This window comes from Pelecanus crispus, chromosome 2 (assembly GCF_030463565.1).
Source record: "Pelecanus crispus isolate bPelCri1 chromosome 2, bPelCri1.pri, whole genome shotgun sequence".
Classification (NCBI taxonomy): Eukaryota; Metazoa; Chordata; class Aves; order Pelecaniformes; family Pelecanidae; genus Pelecanus; species Pelecanus crispus.
The window spans coordinates 133,814,342-133,832,876 of record NC_134644.1 but is presented as its reverse complement, the minus strand read 5'-3'; the positions used below and the strand labels follow the sequence as shown (position 1 = coordinate 133,832,876).

Sequence of the window (18,535 nt, the reverse complement as noted above, 5' to 3'; positions counted from 1 at the left end):
TTACCCCCGGCGCCGCTCCCCGCTGCCCCTGCCCCGCCGCACGACGACAGCCGCCGGCGGGGGCGGGAGGGCGGAGGGAGGGCCGAGGCGCGGAGCGGAGCGCCGCCAGCCCGCCTCGCCCCTCGCGCACACACACTTGCACGAGCACGCACACACTCACAGTCTCACACACACTCACAGTCCCGCACACACTCACAGTCCCGCACACACTCACAGTCCCGCACACGCACGCTCTCACACCCGCGCAGTCCCTCACACCCGCGCCGCCCGGCCGACGGGAGCCGGGGCCGCTCGCAGGGCGCCCGCCCATGGCTGACGGGAGCCTGGACGAGGGCGCCGAGCCCTTCCCGCCCAGGGAGGAGGCTCCGGAGTGGGGCTACGAGGAAGGTGAGGAGCGGGCGGCGGCTCCGGCGGGGAGAAACTTTCGCCGCGGCCGGGGGAGGAGGAGGAGGGAGGTGGCGGTGGGAGGATTTCAGTGGCGGAGCGGAGGGAAAATCGGCCCCCGGCCGTCCCGAGCCGCGGGCAGCGGGGACGCGCCGGCCCGCAGCGGGCGGCGGGTCCGTCACCGCCGGCGGGAGAGCGGCGCGGAGCCGGCCGGCAGCGGCCGCCGGGGCGGGCGGGCCGAGGTGCCCGGAGCGGCCCCCGCTTCCCGCCGCGGCGGCAGCGGCCGGGCGGTCGGTGAGGCGGGGAGAGGGTCTGGCCGGCCCGGGGAGCCGCCGTGCCGCGCAGGGTGCCGGGTCTCCCCGTCACGGCTTTCCCTTGTGTCGCAGGAGTGGAGTGGGGGCTGCTTTTTCCTGATGCTAACGGGGAGTACCAGTCGCCTATTAACTTGAACTCGAGAGAAGCGAAATACGACCCCTCGCTCCTGGAAGTGCGTTTGTCGCCCAACTACGTAGTGTGTCGTGACTGTGAAGTGATCAACGACGGGCATTCAATTCAGATTGCCCTGAAGTCAAAATCAGGTATGCTGAAACACTGGCCTTCGCTTTCCCCGCTGAAGCTTGTGTTGCCCTCAGACTCGCTGTACGTGCGTGTCCCGCAGCGTAGGAGCAGCAGCTGCCCCCAGCAGCGAGCGGTTGTGCTCATTCGGCACGGACTGCGGCCGGTAAGAGTGTTCCTGTTGACTTCGGTAGGAAAAAGGAGCAAGTTTTGCCGGTAGGACCTGCGAGTTTCAATGCCAAACTGGATGGTCGGTCAGATTGCTTCAGAGCATGTCCAGAATTTCCTCATGTGGTGGTGTCATCTAATTTACTGGCGTTAACAGCTCTCTGCATTCAGAAGCAGTCCAGACTATTGCTAAGACAGTGTGATGCCAAACTATCTTGCACAGCTAGCAAAATTTGTCCTTGGTCCGAAGACCATGTAAGTTAAGAGAGCTTTTTCGCTTAATTTGAGTGGGTTCTGAATACTAACTACAGAATTGGGTAGGTTAAGATGGATGCTCCAGTGATACACACTTACAATATTGATGAAGAGCAGGTAGCAACGCAGTCCTCATTTCTTAAAAGTTTTTTTTGGTGTCACTCATCAAATAAGAATTAGAAGCAAATAGTAAAAGAAACGTTGCCAGCTTAAGTGAAATTACAGTATCTTGTTCAGACCTTTCATCTGGATAAACTATTCTCTATGAAAGAGACAACTGTCAAGAAGGTAGGGGGGAAAAAAGGCCATTGCGCTTTCCGGCACTGTGGTGGTTCTTACCATGTGTTTGGAAGAGCATCCAGGTTGTTCTAACCAATCATAGCTAGTAACAGCCTTTTGGGGGCATTTAAACAGCTGAACATTGTCAAACCGTGAGACATTCCAACTTTTGTTTCCTTCTGAGATCCCAGTAGTCCTAGGAGCTACAGCTGTGATCAGAGTGAGGGATTCAGTTCAGTTTTACACTGATTTTTTAGAAAGGAAGGGTTTGTTATTTTAGTAATGATGCTTGCCTTTATAATTTCCTTTCCATGATAAATTCCATGTATTATTGCAACACAGAACATTTCTTTCCACAGAATTTTGCAGATTTGCAATAGAATAGAAATTTTGTGCTTCCAGTCAGTTTTAGTGCCTTCATCAGAAGCAGAGCTCTTTTCCCAAGGAGTAAGGTTCTCTCTGCAGGATCAGGAAGGTTCTTGAATTCTCCTGTGGAGGAAGTGAGAGTGACCACAAACGTCATCACTTGCATGCCAAAATGCAACTCCTTCAACTCTACCCTTCCCAAGGGCAGTTTGTAACTTAGTAGCAATAATTAACGAGATGGGACCAACACACCTAAATGCATGTGCAAAACTGTTGGGAGACATAGAAGGAAAGACTTCTTTCTAAACTCGAATGCAGTGTGATGCCAGACTGATGAGTCTTGAAATATAAGAAAATGTGAAATGGAATAAAAGTTTATGACTGAGGTATGGAATTATGATTTAGGAAATCTTGTTTTAGTTTCAGCTTTTCCTTAGATTTCATGTTACATAATTTCCCATTCTCCATTTATAAACTGGGGATAATTTTTGCATTTTTGGGAGGGGGAAGGTGACGTTTGTTATCCCTACCAAGAGGAGAAGAGAGTTAATAAGCTGTATTTGACCTAGTATTCTGGCCAATTTTCAGCGATTGCAGAAACTCCTGCAGCTTCTTTTCCTCACAGGGGATCTCTGATGACAAATCCATTTAGCCAGAATATTTTAATGGGAACTGTTGAGCACTAAATGCTTTTCAAACTCTGTCCAATTAATGTGCAAGAGATCCTCATGTACTGTAATGTTAACAGTGAAAGGAAAACTTCTTTGTGGAAAAAAAGTAAACTGATTAAGATACATATTAAAAATCAATTTGTCATTACTGGTGATTGATTTTATTCTTTAATTCAGGATACGCAGTCCATCTGGAATTCCCAAATCCTTCTCATTATTTAATTGCAAACATTTTCACAAGCTGCTTCCAGTTTGATCATCGTACATGTGTTATGCATTAGGTGGAAGAAGCATGACCAACTGTGTAATGGAATTGTATATTGAAAAATGCTTTAGAGGATATCCTACTAACAGAGAGACTTCTCTCAAGCCAGCAGTGGATGTTGGTTTCAGAATAATTTTCTAATGAGGATCAAAAATTGCTGAAAGGCAAAGTGAAGTTAAACATGTTTCAGGCATTGACAAGGATCAAGATTTGATGAAAGGCAAAGGAAAGATAAACATGCTTCATGCATTGAAATACTTTTATCGCGGGATCAATGTTATAACTTAAGCCTCAGAAATAAACTCTTTGAAGCTCCTGGAGATCCAGAACTACATCATATAGAGAACATTTATTCTAGTTACACTTTCTCTAGGAGTAATATTTTAAAACAGAGAAAATGCTCCATTTTCCTAAGAAAGAGCACTAATTGAGTATCATGTTTCTTTTTATTTGTCCAGATTTCCCTAAGTACTGCAATGTTCACCAGATTTGTAGATTTTCCCTATAGGATATAGATACAGATAGACTATAGATAAAACAAGTTTAAGAAGCAAGTCTGAATCTATAACTACATTTAGGACATTTCATTTTAGAAACCCTAATGTTAGGTAAGTTATGAAGAATTATTAAAGGAGGATTAATTGGAATATTTTACTTTTTTCTCCAGTGTAATTGCTTATAAAAACCATAATTGATCAGTTTTCTTTCAGGTTTTTTATAGTTCTGTACTTTTGCGTTTGTACAGTTGCAATATGATTCAATTGCTAAATTATGTTTTAGTATTACACTATGTCTTATGCTACAAACTAAGGCCATTTAGTTTGTGTGTCAAGGTAACTTTATATTATGGAACTTTAATTCCCTAAAGCTGTAGGTTATGCAATTAAATAATCCTTATCAATCATCAGAGATTTTAAAAGATTCATTCAAAGTATATGAAACGTAAGCTAGAATTTAGTGGATTCTGGGGAAGACTGTGAATGCCCTCAAGTAAAATCCAGCCCTGCCTAGAAGCCAATATTCAATTATTTCAGTGGCAAGTTACCTACAGCTTGTGGGGTAATATTTGATCTGAAACAGATTCAGAAATCCCTGGCAAAATGTTTCCATTGATTAATTACAAAGTAGATTAGGCCTCACAAGGTACAATCTCTTGCTTTTACTACTTACAGTGGAAGCCTCTATTAATGCGAAAGTATAGAGCAACTATATCATTTTTTTTTTATGTGTTGCAATTGTGGACAGATGCTTTTAAGACATTCCGGATGTTTAAAAAACTGAAGTAAAAAAAAGCCATGGCTGTCTAGAAGCTGTTTTTAAGTAAATGAGGTATGTTTTTGCTCCTGTGTGTAGGTTTGATTATATTTGGATATGGAGTCACTCTGTATCTCAGGAGCCTGACAGGTGGTATATGACTGAACACCTTTACCTAGCAAAATGTTGGCAATCAAAAGTTTTCTATCCATTTCTGTGACTCATAGCAAGTATAGGTGATGGAGATTAAGCATTCGGACAAGCTGGAAGCAGTTACCAGTTCAATTCAGAACCCCTGCCATCTGTTTAGAGCACACAGCTACTGTCTTGATAAGAGCAATAAACATATTCGCTCTTCTGACTGATAAAGGTACAATGTTTTTATTTTGTGTTATGACCAGCTGTTCTGCCTCATAAAACAAAGAGTGCAGCATGACAGCAATTTCACTGTTGTTCGTAACTGCCTGAATTCGCATTCTGTACCTGCACGGTACTTCAAAAGTAAAGATGTCAAGTCTGTCAACTTTACTCTTCTCCTCTCTAGTACCGCTGATAATAAAGTAGCTTGCAACAATCTCCCCATTGTATTTGGAGAATATATTTAGAGGCTTGTCTGCTTCGAAAGCCAAGTTCCTTACCATTTCTCTTCTTTCCCAGTGTTAATAGGGGGGCCATTACCTCGAGGACACGAGTTTGAACTACACGATGTTCGATTTCACTGGGGGAGAGAAAACCAGCGTGGTTCTGAACACACAGTTAATTTTAAGGCATTTCCCATGGAGGTAAGTGTGACACTGCATTGCATAACACCCGCTAAATGCAAAAGATTTTATTTCATAGCCTGAATTCCTGATAGTTCAAAAGCGAGTTTCTTTTAGCTCAGCGTTTTATTGCTTTATATTTCAACCACAAAGGTGTCTTGCTGGGGTGTGCTTTAGTGCAGGTAAATTAGGATATGCATCTGGAATAGAATGCCTCCAGCATTCATCACATTCTGTGATTAATTGATCATAAAGTTAACTTGCAGAATTATTAACTTCTCTCTTAATAATAATGTTCTAACAAGATCTGCTGTTTCAACACTTCCTATGTCACCTTGACTGATAGCTGTAGATGGGGAGAACTAGCCACTGGAAATACTTCCATGGTGAATAATAACAACTTAGGTAAATTTGGAGTAAGTGTAGAGCAGTTCGTTCATGAAATAGCTTTACATACCTGAAAACTGAAGATTATGTGATATTCTTGGGTACGTTCTGTAATATCTCAATGAATTACAAATTTTGAAACACAAGCAAAGTGATAATGTAGTCTTAAAAAATTCAGCTGTTCATGGGCTGTCAGTTTGGGCTCCTAGGCAACCCAAATGCTGGGACCTATTTCACTTGCCCTCCAGCAGCCCTTCATCATATTACCTCACTTCCCACTGTCCCATTGCTTACACTTGTGCAGGAGTGGCTCGGAGTGTCCCTTAGACCCTGGGCTGCAAGACTAGTGTTAACAGATACCAACTCTGATGTTTGGTGTCTTCAGCTTTGCATCTTTTATTCCATTTGTTGTGCACTATTGGTTTTAAAAAACCTCAAGATTTTTTCAGAGTTCGTTGAGTTATTTTTGCCCTATTTATCTACCATAATTCCCCATGAGCCTAAAACTCTGTTTCCTTTTTCTCTGTGTTGTTCAGTGCTAGGAGATTTATTATTGTAGTGTTATATTCATGAGTGCCAGACTACTGGAATAGAACTGCTTTACGGAAAAGGATATAAAAAGTATTAGAGCAACTACTGCAGAGCTAAGTGCAAAAAGCTTGTGGACTTACACCGTCAGTCTAATTCTTAGGGTTATTCAGGTGCTTTCTTTAAGAGTTGTGGGTCATTTTGGTCTCTGCTGTTTGCTGTTTTGCACTTGTCCATCAAAAAAACCCATAAAGTCATAAAGTCACAAAGTCACTCATAAAGTCAACCTTTGCAGGTTGAGTTCAGGCAGATCATAGAACCATAGAATCACTTAGGTTGGAAAAGACCTTTAAGATCATCGAGTCCAACCATAAACCTAACACTGCCAATTCCACTACTAAACCATGTCCTGAAGTGCCACACCTACATGTAGATCCTCTTTGCAGGTTGAGTTCAGGCAGATCCTGGCAATGCAGGAGAATTACTTGAATGGAGATGTCTCATCAACCAAAGGGAAAGCAGAGGAATCACCTCTGCATCCTGGTTACCTGGCATCATGCATACAGCATGATTTATATGGGCAGTAAGACCTTCAGGATACTGCAGTGTTCCCCTGAGGCAGGAAGTAGCTTGTTCATTATGAAACAGCTCTGCTTAGTGCTTTTCCTCAAGGCTGATCCAGTATGTGGTGATCGAGAAATATTGACATGAATTATGTTGAGAACTGTACTTGGGAGTCTATCAGGGTCTCCTGTCTCCTTGTTTATTAAGGATCACTTCGCAAACAGTCTTGGTGGTATGTGAGAACAGTCTTGATAATCTGCAGGAACCCCAGAATTCTCTAGTCCAGATCAGTCCAGAGAAAAATATGCTTGACCTAGAGAAGCAAAACAACAAACTTAATCAATCATGAAGGGATTTCACTCTTCATCCGCTTTAAAAGCAGCACAGTAGCTGCACAAACAGAATTCTGGCACAGTTGAAGAACATCACCTGGAGGTGAGCAAGTCGGTGTTATCCTGTCTGTTGCATCTAAGCAGCCTTCAGCTAGACTCTGATCTCCAAGAAATAACTACTGATGCAAAAATTCTGTAGCAGAAAAAAATTGACTCATAATAGATTTTAAATACAGTGTGGATGTTTAATTTTACAAACAGATCCTTATGCAGATTAATTCTTCTGGCAGAAAATGACAGCATAGCTTGTCGTATCCAAGGTCAGTTGCACACAGGTGTATTGGCTGAGCCAGTTCATCATCTTCTGCCCCATGTTGCAAGAAAGTGCAGGGCTGTGTGTTCGACAGATGAGCTGCATTTCCTTCTGCTATATGCACAAAGAGCTGCTGTATTAAATCCGTCTCCACTTGTCCAAATCAAATATTATACTTGAGCAATTATAAAACAGGTGCTTGTGACCACTATAAATCTTTATGAAGTAGTACATCTGAGACTCCAGAATGGAAGATCTTCTGTTTCCATTCCAGGGATTGCCCCATCTAATTTTTTTTTGTGGAGAACAATCATTTTGATCAAGAGACCAGGAAATCTTATTTCCTTAACTTTTAACATTAACATTCGTTTATACAGTTGTTGGAAATCACCATATTCTGAATGCATATTGGGCTTGATTTTCTCTGGGTTTGTTAGTTGCTGAACACAAACAGTGATGGGTGCCTATTTTGGCTATATACAAGCAGTTTGGTGTAGTTTATGTTTTCGTCCTGTACTGAATACACAATAAGCTGGCAGTTGTTTGTGCACACATGCATGCCTAGAAATATGTTAAGCACCAAGTGCGTAAGTTTGGAACTTCTGCCAGTGGAGCAAATGCAGTAGGACGTTTTCGTAAGAAACTAGAAATGATTTACAAAGCAAATTATAAGGGTTTTAAATTCTCAAGGGGAATACAGTAGTATGAAAACATAAGTGCTTGGTTTAAGTGGGTACATTAACAACACGACAGACTAGGCCTAGATTATATACTCCGTTACACTATTATAAAACCTGAGCAGTTCTACAGAAACTGACTTTGAGTTTGAAGAGATCTATCTGAGATGGCTAGCTAAGACTCTTTATTGACTGGAGCAGCAGTCTGTTTTTTTAGGACCGAAGACTGTAAGGCTTTTATTTTATTACATTGCACCAAGTAGTTGTGGAACAGCTTCAGATTATCAGTGTAATGATCTTTGTAAAGGATGACTTTAAAAAAGAGTGTTATTTTTCAAAGTTTGGAAGAGCACTGTTCAGTTACTTCCTTAGTCTCTTCACCTTTGATACCATAACTGGTTTTATAGAAATTAGGCAATATCCTGTATTAGTTGGGTAATATCCTGTGTCTCTTAGTGCAAAAATCTATTATTTCTTACTAGACAGCTGGGCCCTTTGCATGTGGTTGAGATATATAGGTTCATGGTGAAATGGCTTAGACTACTAAGCTTATGTAACCTCTGGAACAGCTTCTTGAAGTAATTCACACTGTCAAAAAATGTTGTTCATGTGGCTTGGACGCTGACTTCATTGTTATTTTTATTATTATATGAAGGTCAGCAAAGATGTGTTTTCCACCTTCCTTGACTGAAGAAACCAGAATGTTGACAGTAATACGCCAGTGTTATCATTTTCACTGAAACATCTGTGTCTGCAATCAGTCAGGAAAGCAGGACAAAACAATAAATAGCTGTCAAAGGTAAATACTGTAACACGACTTTTTAAACAAAGGAAAAGCAGAGGGCTGTACGTGTCAGTACAATACCCCATGAAAGCAAGAGCATGAAGGCTGTTCTTGCCTTTTGGCCAGAAATTGGAAGGAGACATTTGTGCAACTTTCTCCAGAAATCTTTCTCACCAAGTACTTCCGCTGCATGTAAACAGCGTTGCTTTGCCTTTTGGCCAAACTTACTTGGGCCACCACTTGCACGAAATGTTTAGTAGTGGTCTTGACATTGAGAGACTGTTTCTTGCCAGCAAATGGAACAAGGTACCAAAGACTAGATTGTGCTTTACAGTACACATTTCCACAGAGCAGTAAAATCCACACTAATACCCGCATGTGAGTTACCTGAACATGATTTAGGTGTAAGAAAGAGAGGAACTATTTGACATCTTTATTCCTCTCCTTCATGCCAAGCGTATGGATTGGAGAAGGAGGAAGAACAAATGAAGAACTGATGAAGCTCTGACTCTCTCCCTTACCTTTGATGTGTAAGAGGGAGATAGAGGGAGATAGAGGGGGACAGGAATAGCAAATTACTGCTATTTATTTTTGTTATTAACGAAGTTAAAATAGGGCCAGCTAAAAATGGAGTCCCACTGTACCTAATCTCTGTGTAAACCCAGCATACTATAGTGCCAGGCCGAATCAACTTACAGTCAAAAAAGACAGGAAAGACAGCAGGAGAAAGTGAACTATATGATGGCATCAATGCTGTTTTATGGGGGGGGGGGGGGGGAAAGTTTTCACTGCTTCTGAAGTGAAGGGAAACAGGGAAAAATATTCCTTAAAAGTGTCTCTTCCTCTCAGTTACTCAAGTGGTAGCGTGACCAAAGGCACAATCTGACCATGAGGGAACAGTTGTTTCCAGGCCGCTGCTTTGAAAGAAAACTGTATCTGAGAAAATCAAAAGGTTCATTTCACCGCTTCTAATATGACCAGGAGGATAATTCTCTGTAATCCATCCCCTTTAAAATGTCGGATTATATTAGCTGTGAACCATGTGAAAGCTCTCAGTAGAAGAGGATTGGCAGAAAATCATTTAAAAATTGTGTCCAAGACATGCAGGAAGATTAAAAACTGTATTATTGTCTGTCCTACAGTTTTTGAGTAGAACAGAAGAAAATCCAGTTGCCTGAAGGACCAGAATCAGTTCTGTACAGGAAAAAAAGATGTTCCTTTCTGTTGTGTAATGAAGAGCAGACTCATTCATTCTGTAGACTCTTTCAGAATTACTGAAATACCTGCTGCAATGAAGTTTAATATAATGCAAAAGCCATATCCTAGCCTTGATCTGATTTAAACCATTAAGTTTTCTTTTGTTCACGTGAAATGATGCCTGCCAAAGGATCTCATCAAACAGAGTTACAGCTTTAGGGCTTCAGGTTAGGCTGTTAACCTTACGCCTATCTACACAAGTCTTTACAGTCTTCGGTGTGGGGATTTCTCTGTGCCCAGCTCTGCAATCAGATGCCTGCACACTGTGCTCCTTTCTGGCATTTCTTGAGAGGAGGTGTCATGCTTTCAACACGGAAATTTATTCTTTGCCAACCTCTAATATTCTTTGCCAACATTATTTAATCTTGCTGTCTGTTTTAATCAGTTTCTTATTAGCTTGTTAGCAAATTGTTTGGTTTAAAAAAATAAACCAGAGTATTTATAATTGTAATAGAAGGCCTGGGAGATAGTGTGCATGCAAGAGACTTACAAACTGCAGTGCGATTGAGTAGCTGTGAATGGCAAGAAGGATTTAATCCATAATGACGGTAGTTTCTAATATGTGAGCTCAGTTCTGATATCTGTGGATTTTTGCCAGTAGCTTTAATGGGACTATGATACCAGTCATAAACCCTAAAAGAAAAGGTTTTAAACTAAGGAGTAAATACTGTTGCCTTAGCTGATTGCATTGATTACCTGCTTGTAAAAAAAAATTCATTCATTCTGCTCACTTCGGCAGCACAAGAGCTATGAATGAAGACTATCTTGCTTAGGCAGTCATGAATTTAACAGGAGGCAAAAAGAACAGATTCCAGAAGGGAGTACATAGCTTCATGCTGAGGTCTAGAACTCTGCTCAGAAATTGTCCAAGTTTTCTGGTGGAAAATTAACTTGTTATTCAAAGACTTGGACGATTTTCTGAATTTTGGAATCATTGCACATGAATACTGTGAGCTGTGATTAAAACAGTGTGTCTTATAAGAAAATGATGACATTCATGTAATAGCTATATCCTTGAGAGGTTATGAATAACAGATTAATAATAGTTTAAAGTAGATATGCCCATTGGACATTATCTAATTTTTGAGGACAGAATTGTGGAAAAACACAAGAAAATCAGGCCAATATCTAAGCAGATGTTTTCAGTTTTGTTTTCCAAATCTGCAATGATTTATACAGAAACAACCTATTACACATTATGTACGTGCCATTTGCGAACATAACAATAATACTTAGCTTTACACAGCATTCCATGTGCAAAATTGGTCCTAGCACCAATTCTGGGGCTGTCAGTGAATTATATTACGTGGGATCCTAGCCCGATATGTGCAGGTGTTTAAGTATTTTTCTGCATTTTTCTATGGACTGTACACTCTGCGGTCCCCTAATTGATGTGACTTCTCTTTGGGTTTTTTTGTAGTGATACAAAGCTGGGAGGTCTCCGTCCCCTCCCAGTATACTGGGAAACAGAGAACCAACAACAAGATAAAAACAAAATTACCATCATTGTAAAAGCACACATGAGCTGCTTATGACTCTTGAGATTGCTAGTTGCTAAGCTCTTTTAGTATTATATTTTTATTGTGGTTGAGGGTTAATTTGACCTAAATAGGCACATGCAGTCTCTGAAGTATACCTTGTTTCTAGGTAGTTTGTCGATATGAGCTTGGATTGGCCCTTGTTTTGCTCAGTCACATATAGTTTGAATTTTTCAGGGAATACATCTATGTGCTTTGTATTGTGGATTCGTGAAAAAAGCAAGTGCAAAAATGGGCTGATATACTAGCACAAACATGCTTTTAGCTTGGCTAGTGTCTAAGAAATGCTCAGCTAAGCTCTGTGGAAGAACTGTACACATCTGCAGAAGCAGCAAATGGGATTTCCCTTCTGTGCAAAATCTGCAATTTATTTATTGGATTGTGGAAGACACAAGCTGCCAGACCCCAGGTCAAAGAAGAGTGCTGTTAACAGTCTATAGTGAAGCTTCTTTATCCTTTTGTCTCCTTTTAAGAGTTCTCTTCTTTACAGCCAGTCATGTGTGGAGAAGCTTCGTGGCTCATATGCACCTAAAACTCTTTTGAGGTGGCAGTTGTGATGGTTGTGATTTATAACTTCTACCAGGATGGAAAATTGCAGTATCCTTTTAAGAAATAAATGGTCCAAACTACACATGACTGAGCAGAATAAGAAGAACTCTTCTAAGGAGAAATGTCGCAGGTGGAGAGAAGTTGGGTGAAGGAAATGCGAATGAAAAGAAAATGAGGACTGACTCAAGAGGGGTGCCCTTCTCTGGGCTCCCTGTTCCATCTTACCTCAGTTTATTGGTTTAGTTCTGCCAGGAGTTGAGGACAGTCTTTGTGCTTTGCCTGTAATAGACATTTGGCACCAAATGTTCTTGCAGTTACGCGGGGCTAAGATGCAATGTTCAGTCATAGCCTGTACTAACAGGTTTAGTGGTGCTGCATCCTTGCAGAGGCAGGCAAGTAACCTTGAATAAAATAGCTCTTAGCAATCCCTGCCTGCAGTGGAAACAATATAGCCTCTGATACTTTTTTAAAAGATGTGAATCTTTTCCACTCCTTGAGCAGAATTACGGCTTTGCTTTCACCTTACTCTGCTTTCTCACAGGAGTGACTTGGTGACAGTGCTTGTGCTCATGGATATAGAGGCTGCTATTGTGACATGCCTTATTGCAAACCCCATTCCCAGCTCTAACAAGTTGGCTACTTACTGTTTTCATTCTGCTGTGGTAGAAGAGCTTGTGTAGTCAATTAGAAGATGGGACTTCTGAAGAGGATTTAAGCCCAAGTTTGAGCACAACAAGATGGCTGCTCAAGACTCCTCCTTGCCGTTTTTCTTGGCTGTGTGCCCTTGATGTGATTTGCTTCAGTTGTACATAATTTTCTAATTTCTGCCATGATCGTTGCTGGCACTCTGCTCGCATCTTGCTTCAGTTTCCTGGTACCTTGGTTTTCCTGTTTGGTTTTCCTTGGCACTTTGCCCTAACCACTAGGCCTAACTGTTTTTCTATCTAACATCTGTCATTTGTGGAATAAGCTGGGAATGGAGATTCCTTATTTCCTCCCTTTCCACGCTGTATGCTTGTGTCAGGACCAGTTCCTAGGTTGGCCCCAGTGCATGAGTGAATACTCTAAGAGGGAGATAATAGCTTTCTGATGCTAAACCCCAAATTTTGTGTTCTTTGTGCTAATGATGCAGACATGGCTCTGTCCATTTTAAAGGGTAAAACTTGCAGATCATCTAAGAGCTGAAAACCTTTGAAGGCTTCCACAAGTATTTGCTGTCATGCCTGAGTGCTTCACAAGCACAAATAATGTAATCCTTAAAACATCAGTGTGAGGGAGACAAGTTCTACTATTGTCAATGAACTGGTGGAAGACAAGTTCAAAGGGATTAAATTACTTAGCCATGGTCAAACATGATGCCTTTTTCAGAACTGACAGAGAACTGACTCATTATTCCTAGATGCTTGAATTCTAGTAAGACTTGCAGACACCGTAGTACCAAAATATCTGATTTAGGTTGTAAATACTAGTTCAGCAATTTAACCACAGGGTTATCTTAGCCCTAGTCCATAGACCACCCTGTTGCCAACGAGATAGTCTTACTGGTCATTCCTGCCTTCTCACTGTGCCAGCATTAAGCCACATAGTGAACTGGACTGAGGAACAGGTAAAATTTAACAAAATTTGGGGAGTTTATGGAGCTATAGGAGAGCAGAAAAATGTAACACCATTATGCAATCTGCAAACTTGCAATTCAAGAGAAAACTGTTACAGATGCATAATAAAGTTTATTATTTCAATGGAAGCTTAGCCAACATTACAGAAAAAAAACCTGACTTGAGTTTCCTAGAGGAGTGTAGCATGGAAGAGCAACTGCTCACTGGAGAACAGTCAAGATTATGACTTAAGAAGATAATATGCAGCTGCAGATTCTCATCTCTTTAGAGAGACCCTTAGCTTTGAAACACAGAGAACTGTGGAATTCAGTTATTAGTAAAACAATAAATTAGCAGGGAAGGAGTGTTTTTTATTCTGCCTTCATTAGAGAATCTATTGTTGAAAATTAAATCAGTGATTTAAATCTTCCTACATATGAGCAGTCTGGTTTTAAATCCAGGGCAACAGATTGCAGCCAACACTTAGTGGAATTGGACATGGTTATATTAAATGCTTAGTCATATAAATAACACTTCCAGAATTAAATACTTAACCCATAGCACTTTGTGTTCTCTGTCTTCTTGATGGCATTGCTAGCCTGTAATAGCATCAACTATTCAGCGAGGGCCAGTCCTTTTTCCAAGCTTCGCTCTTTCTAACTGTGGAGCTATAAAAGCACATGGAGGCACACGCATACACCCACTCAGGCTGGCAAGAATCCAGAGGAAAAGCAGGATGGAGGGTCCTGCACTAAAATCCTTGCTTTTTCCTTCCTGGCCTTCATAGTTCAAGGGAAGGAAGAATAAAGGCTATGAAGGTTCCTGTTAGCATAGGTAAGGGCAGACCCAGGGCACCTCAGCCTACAGTTTTGCTGGGGCCAGATGTGGTATCAGGGGACAATAACCTGCTCTGTGGTGCTCCTTGCTTCACACACTGAGCAGAAACTTGGCACAGTGAAGAGCCTGACCTATGAATCTGACAGTAATAACTGCGTAGCTTTTCATTTTCTTACTGATAGGGTTGATACTGAAAGTTAGCAATCTGGAATCATGGGTGTTTTGTCTTTTTCATTCCTTTTCTTAGCCTGTATAATTTTATTACAGTTGGAAAAATGTTCATTTTTGATTAATTCCTGTTTTCTTTTCATCTCCTGTGTGTGCCAGTGGAAATAAGCAGTGCTTGTGCTTTCAAAGGGGAAGAAAAAATAAATACACACAAATTACAAATTACAGCACCCTGTTTCCCCTATGGCCTTGGATGCTGGCTTTTTGAAAAGAGAACAGATTTTGGAAGATGTTTTTGCAACCCTTCCTTTTATGATCCAACTAAAATAATTTTATTTACAGCCATGTTACAGCTCTGTGCTCCTTCAAAGATGTTCACGGAGAGGAGAGCACCAGGCAGCAAGGGTTCTGGACTACGCTGATGTCCCAGTCAAGCATTTGTTCTGCATGTTTTAGCTGTGAATTTAGCTTTTGACCTGACACATATAGTATCTCACACTGTGCCTACGAAATTGTCCAAACAGTATCTCCAGGGTACCTTGTACTCTGCTCCAACTTGATTTGTTTGCACCTAATGTCTCTGATTTTAGATTACAGACTTCTTTGTTCAGGGAATGTCATATTGTTCTCTACATACTTCGAGCCTGACGGTAAACCCAAAGACTAGACCTGCTAGATCTTTAACACTTTCAATGAATTGTAATAAGCAGAAGTTCAAGTTCAGCAGAAGCTGTGCTTTCCCTTCTCCTACATTATATTAATCAGGTTTTTAAAGCTAACAGTGTTGTCATCTGTGTTTCTTGGTGCTGCTTTCAGCTTGTCTCTCTTAGTGCTGAAATTAGCTTTGCTTTCAAAGATAGGCACCGCGTTCCCTTTATGCCAGTTTTTTATGACAATGATCTATGTATGAAATTTTAAAGAAGATTTCATTTCTACTGAAATTCAGTGGCATTTTGGCACCTATCCACAATAGAAGCATTGAAAAATTCAAGTCTACAAGCATAAACCAAGTACACTGATTAATGACCTAATTCCCTTGGCTACTTCCTCATCCTCTTCTTGGTTTTGCCCAGAGTTCATGATCTAGTCATTTGCTTTTATTTGCATTTGCATTTTCAAAGGAAGCATAGTTAGCTTGACTGAACTGTAATGTTTAACCACGCAGGCTTTGTTACTTTATGGGCTTTTGTTTCTTTTTTTTGTGGCATGGAGTATGTACACGTACTCCTGCTTCTCCTAAGACATTTTCAAACTGCCTCTGTATCAATTCCATTAACTTTAATTTCCTAAACCTCTCCTTTAGGCTGTTAATAACTAACTTTCTAATTTTTTAATCACTTTTCTTGAAGCTGTGTGCCCTGGTCATATCCTTGGTTCGGTCCCCTTGTGAGGATTTGGAACTTAATTACTGTTTGTTATGGTCACTGCCAGCAGCTGAGTCAATTGCTTCCTGAAACAATTCAGTGCCAAGTCAAGTATCAACTCATAAATTCTTGTGCACATGTATAATAGCAAGACACAATTTTTCCACATTTTGTCCTCCTGTGATGTTGTTTATGCAATATTTGCATTGTTGAAATTACACATCATAATTGTATGACTGGGCTGTGTTGCCTTCCATTATTACCAGCTGAAATCGTCAGCTTCATTTCATCCCTCTCAAACCTCTCAAAAGGCTTTATGCTGGTCCTAGTTAGGTAGCCAGAGTTTCCCATTTGTACTGTTCCCTCCTCAGTTTTTATGGCATGTTGTGAATGAAACTGGAATATACTGATCTCTGACAAACTTGGGTGAGTCCAGGAGAACAGTTCTTCGCTCTGTAATCTTTGGCAGAGCCACTTTAAAGCTGCTTTAATTTACCGTAGGGGTATAGATTCATCCCTGAGATGTGGAATCAAAACAGAGTTTCAGCTCCACTCTCTTTCTCAGCGGTGACAGAACTGACAAAACGCAATATGCTTAAAATTTCCAGACTAACGTTTTAGATGGAAATGGTTAAGATGCCGTGATGCAGTATTCACCTAACTATTAGTCTATTGAAGTACAGCCTATATGAATTGAAATAAGATTTGGGAAGATATGAGAGCAATAACGTATCTCTCATCCTTAGATGCCTTCTTGTCCTGTAATATTACTAGACTAAGCAGACTTTTCTGAGGCTTGTAATTGCTAGTTGCACAGCTAACAAAAAATAGCTGTATAACCTAGTTCTGACCAAAGAACAAAGCTTTCCAGAAGATTAATTTACACATGATGCAGCATGCATTGAAGAAAGAAGCTTTTGTAATAATTAGCTCCTTAGTAAAGAGTAAGAGTGTAGAGAGTGGAAAAAGTACAATGGGCGATTGCAACAGCATGGATTCAAGCAAGCCTAGTGACGATAGTGTCACAATCTGACGTTCTAGGAGTTTAACATGCAGATCTGAAGAGGAATTATTTAAAAATTATGGTCTTCTGCTGTGTGTAGAGCACAAACATGAGCCCGTTGAACAGAAGGATCCCCCATGTCACAACCTCTTGCAATATGGGCTATGGTTGCCAGTTAGGTTGAGGTGGGACCTACACCCAGGCTGGGCAGGTGTTTCATGTTGCCTCCTGCTGCCTCAGCTGCTGGTGGCTTTACCAGGCATAAGTCCCCTCTAGGGCCTGGTTGTGGTGCCAGGGAGGTCAGGAGGAGTTTTGCTGTTGGCACATTTCCCCTTGACTCCAGCGGGTGTGGGCTTGGTGATTTGTTCCAAACTGCCTGACTTAGCCAAAGGAAACACTGCACATTGGACAGTGTTTTATAGGGATCCCAACAACAAATTAGGGTTTCAGTAGTTTAGCAATAAGTATTCATAAAGAAAACAGTTATAGTATATGGACTTATTTTTGTGGTAGCAAGTCATTCCAGATTGTGCAGGTTTATAGCAAATTTGTAACATTAAGATCATATAAGAGTGCAGAAATGTTGGAGCAGAGTCTTTCTCCTCTTACCATTAATCAGATATATCATAACAAAAGATGAGCTGGGATTTATTTCAGAGTGTATTTTCCTATAAGGAACGAGCCTGTCTCATGTTTGGTCTGGCACTTGGGTGACAGATACACATCAACATGTTGCAGCAAGGGACAGAGCTAGTAGCAACTTTTCTGACGTTGCACGAGTTGGGTAGGCTTAGGTGAAAGTAGGCTTGGGTGAAACATGGGTCATTCACATAGGTGAGTGACTGAGAGGGTCTGAGAAAGAGGTGTCATTCAGGAGTCAATCAAGAGGCATCACTCTTCCTTGTGGCCTCTGCTCCTGAACAGAGACTCCTGGGGAGCATGAAAGGGCTAGAGGCAATGACACAGGCTGCAACAAGAGAGATTCTGATTAGGTGCAAGGAGAAAAAATTCTTTACTGTGGGGGAGGTCAAACAGAGAACAGGTTACTCAGAGAGGTTGTGGGATCTCCATTGTTTGAGACAGGCAAAACTTAGTCGACAAGGCCCTGAGCAACCTGATCTGACTTTGAATTAGTAGCTAACTTTGAAATTGGTGCTGCTGTGAATGGGGGAAGGAGGCCGTTGAACTTCAGAGACCACTTCCAACATAAATAATCCTGTCATTATATGTTTTTATGTGTGAGCTGGGAATAAAGTAAGGTCAGCAACAGAGCTTAAAAGATCATTTTTGTTCTCTGTGAGCTTAGGGCCGTGCAGGTTTCTGCAGAGCAGCCGGTGCCCCAGATGGGGGTGAAATATACGGTTTTTGTAACTCTGCTTTTTATTGAGAGAAGCTGGCTTCCAGAACTGATAAATGTGCTAGGTCTTATACAGTGACTCTGATTCCTGCCAGAATCTGTCATCCCAGGGACTCTGATTTTGTGTAAAAATCTACCATCCCAGGCCTTTTTGTATTGACATAAAAGATATTTCTGTGGTAGAGAAAGGGATGGATTTAAGTGTAGGGTTTTAATTTTTTTTATTGATTTTAAAGACAGAATCTCAGGTCCTTACTCAGTTTTGAGGAGGTCTTGATTTGAGACAGGCTCCTTGTGAGTGTCAGCTTTTCCTAAGCAAGGACT

The 18,535-nt window shown here is 41.2% G+C and overlaps 1 protein-coding gene across 1 annotated transcript in view; it reads left to right on the top strand.

Annotated features, from left to right (window-relative positions):
* The first annotated feature begins 308 nt into the window (after positions 1-308).
* The window catches only part of CA8 (carbonic anhydrase 8), a 36,190-nt gene continuing 17,963 nt past the window's right edge, over positions 309-18,535 (top strand). The window contains exons 1-3 of the mRNA XM_075706014.1: positions 309-387; positions 771-962; positions 4,855-4,979. Coding sequence (XP_075562129.1) covers positions 309-387; positions 771-962; positions 4,855-4,979 — 396 coding nt within the window. The remainder of the gene's footprint in view (positions 388-770; positions 963-4,854; positions 4,980-18,535) is intronic.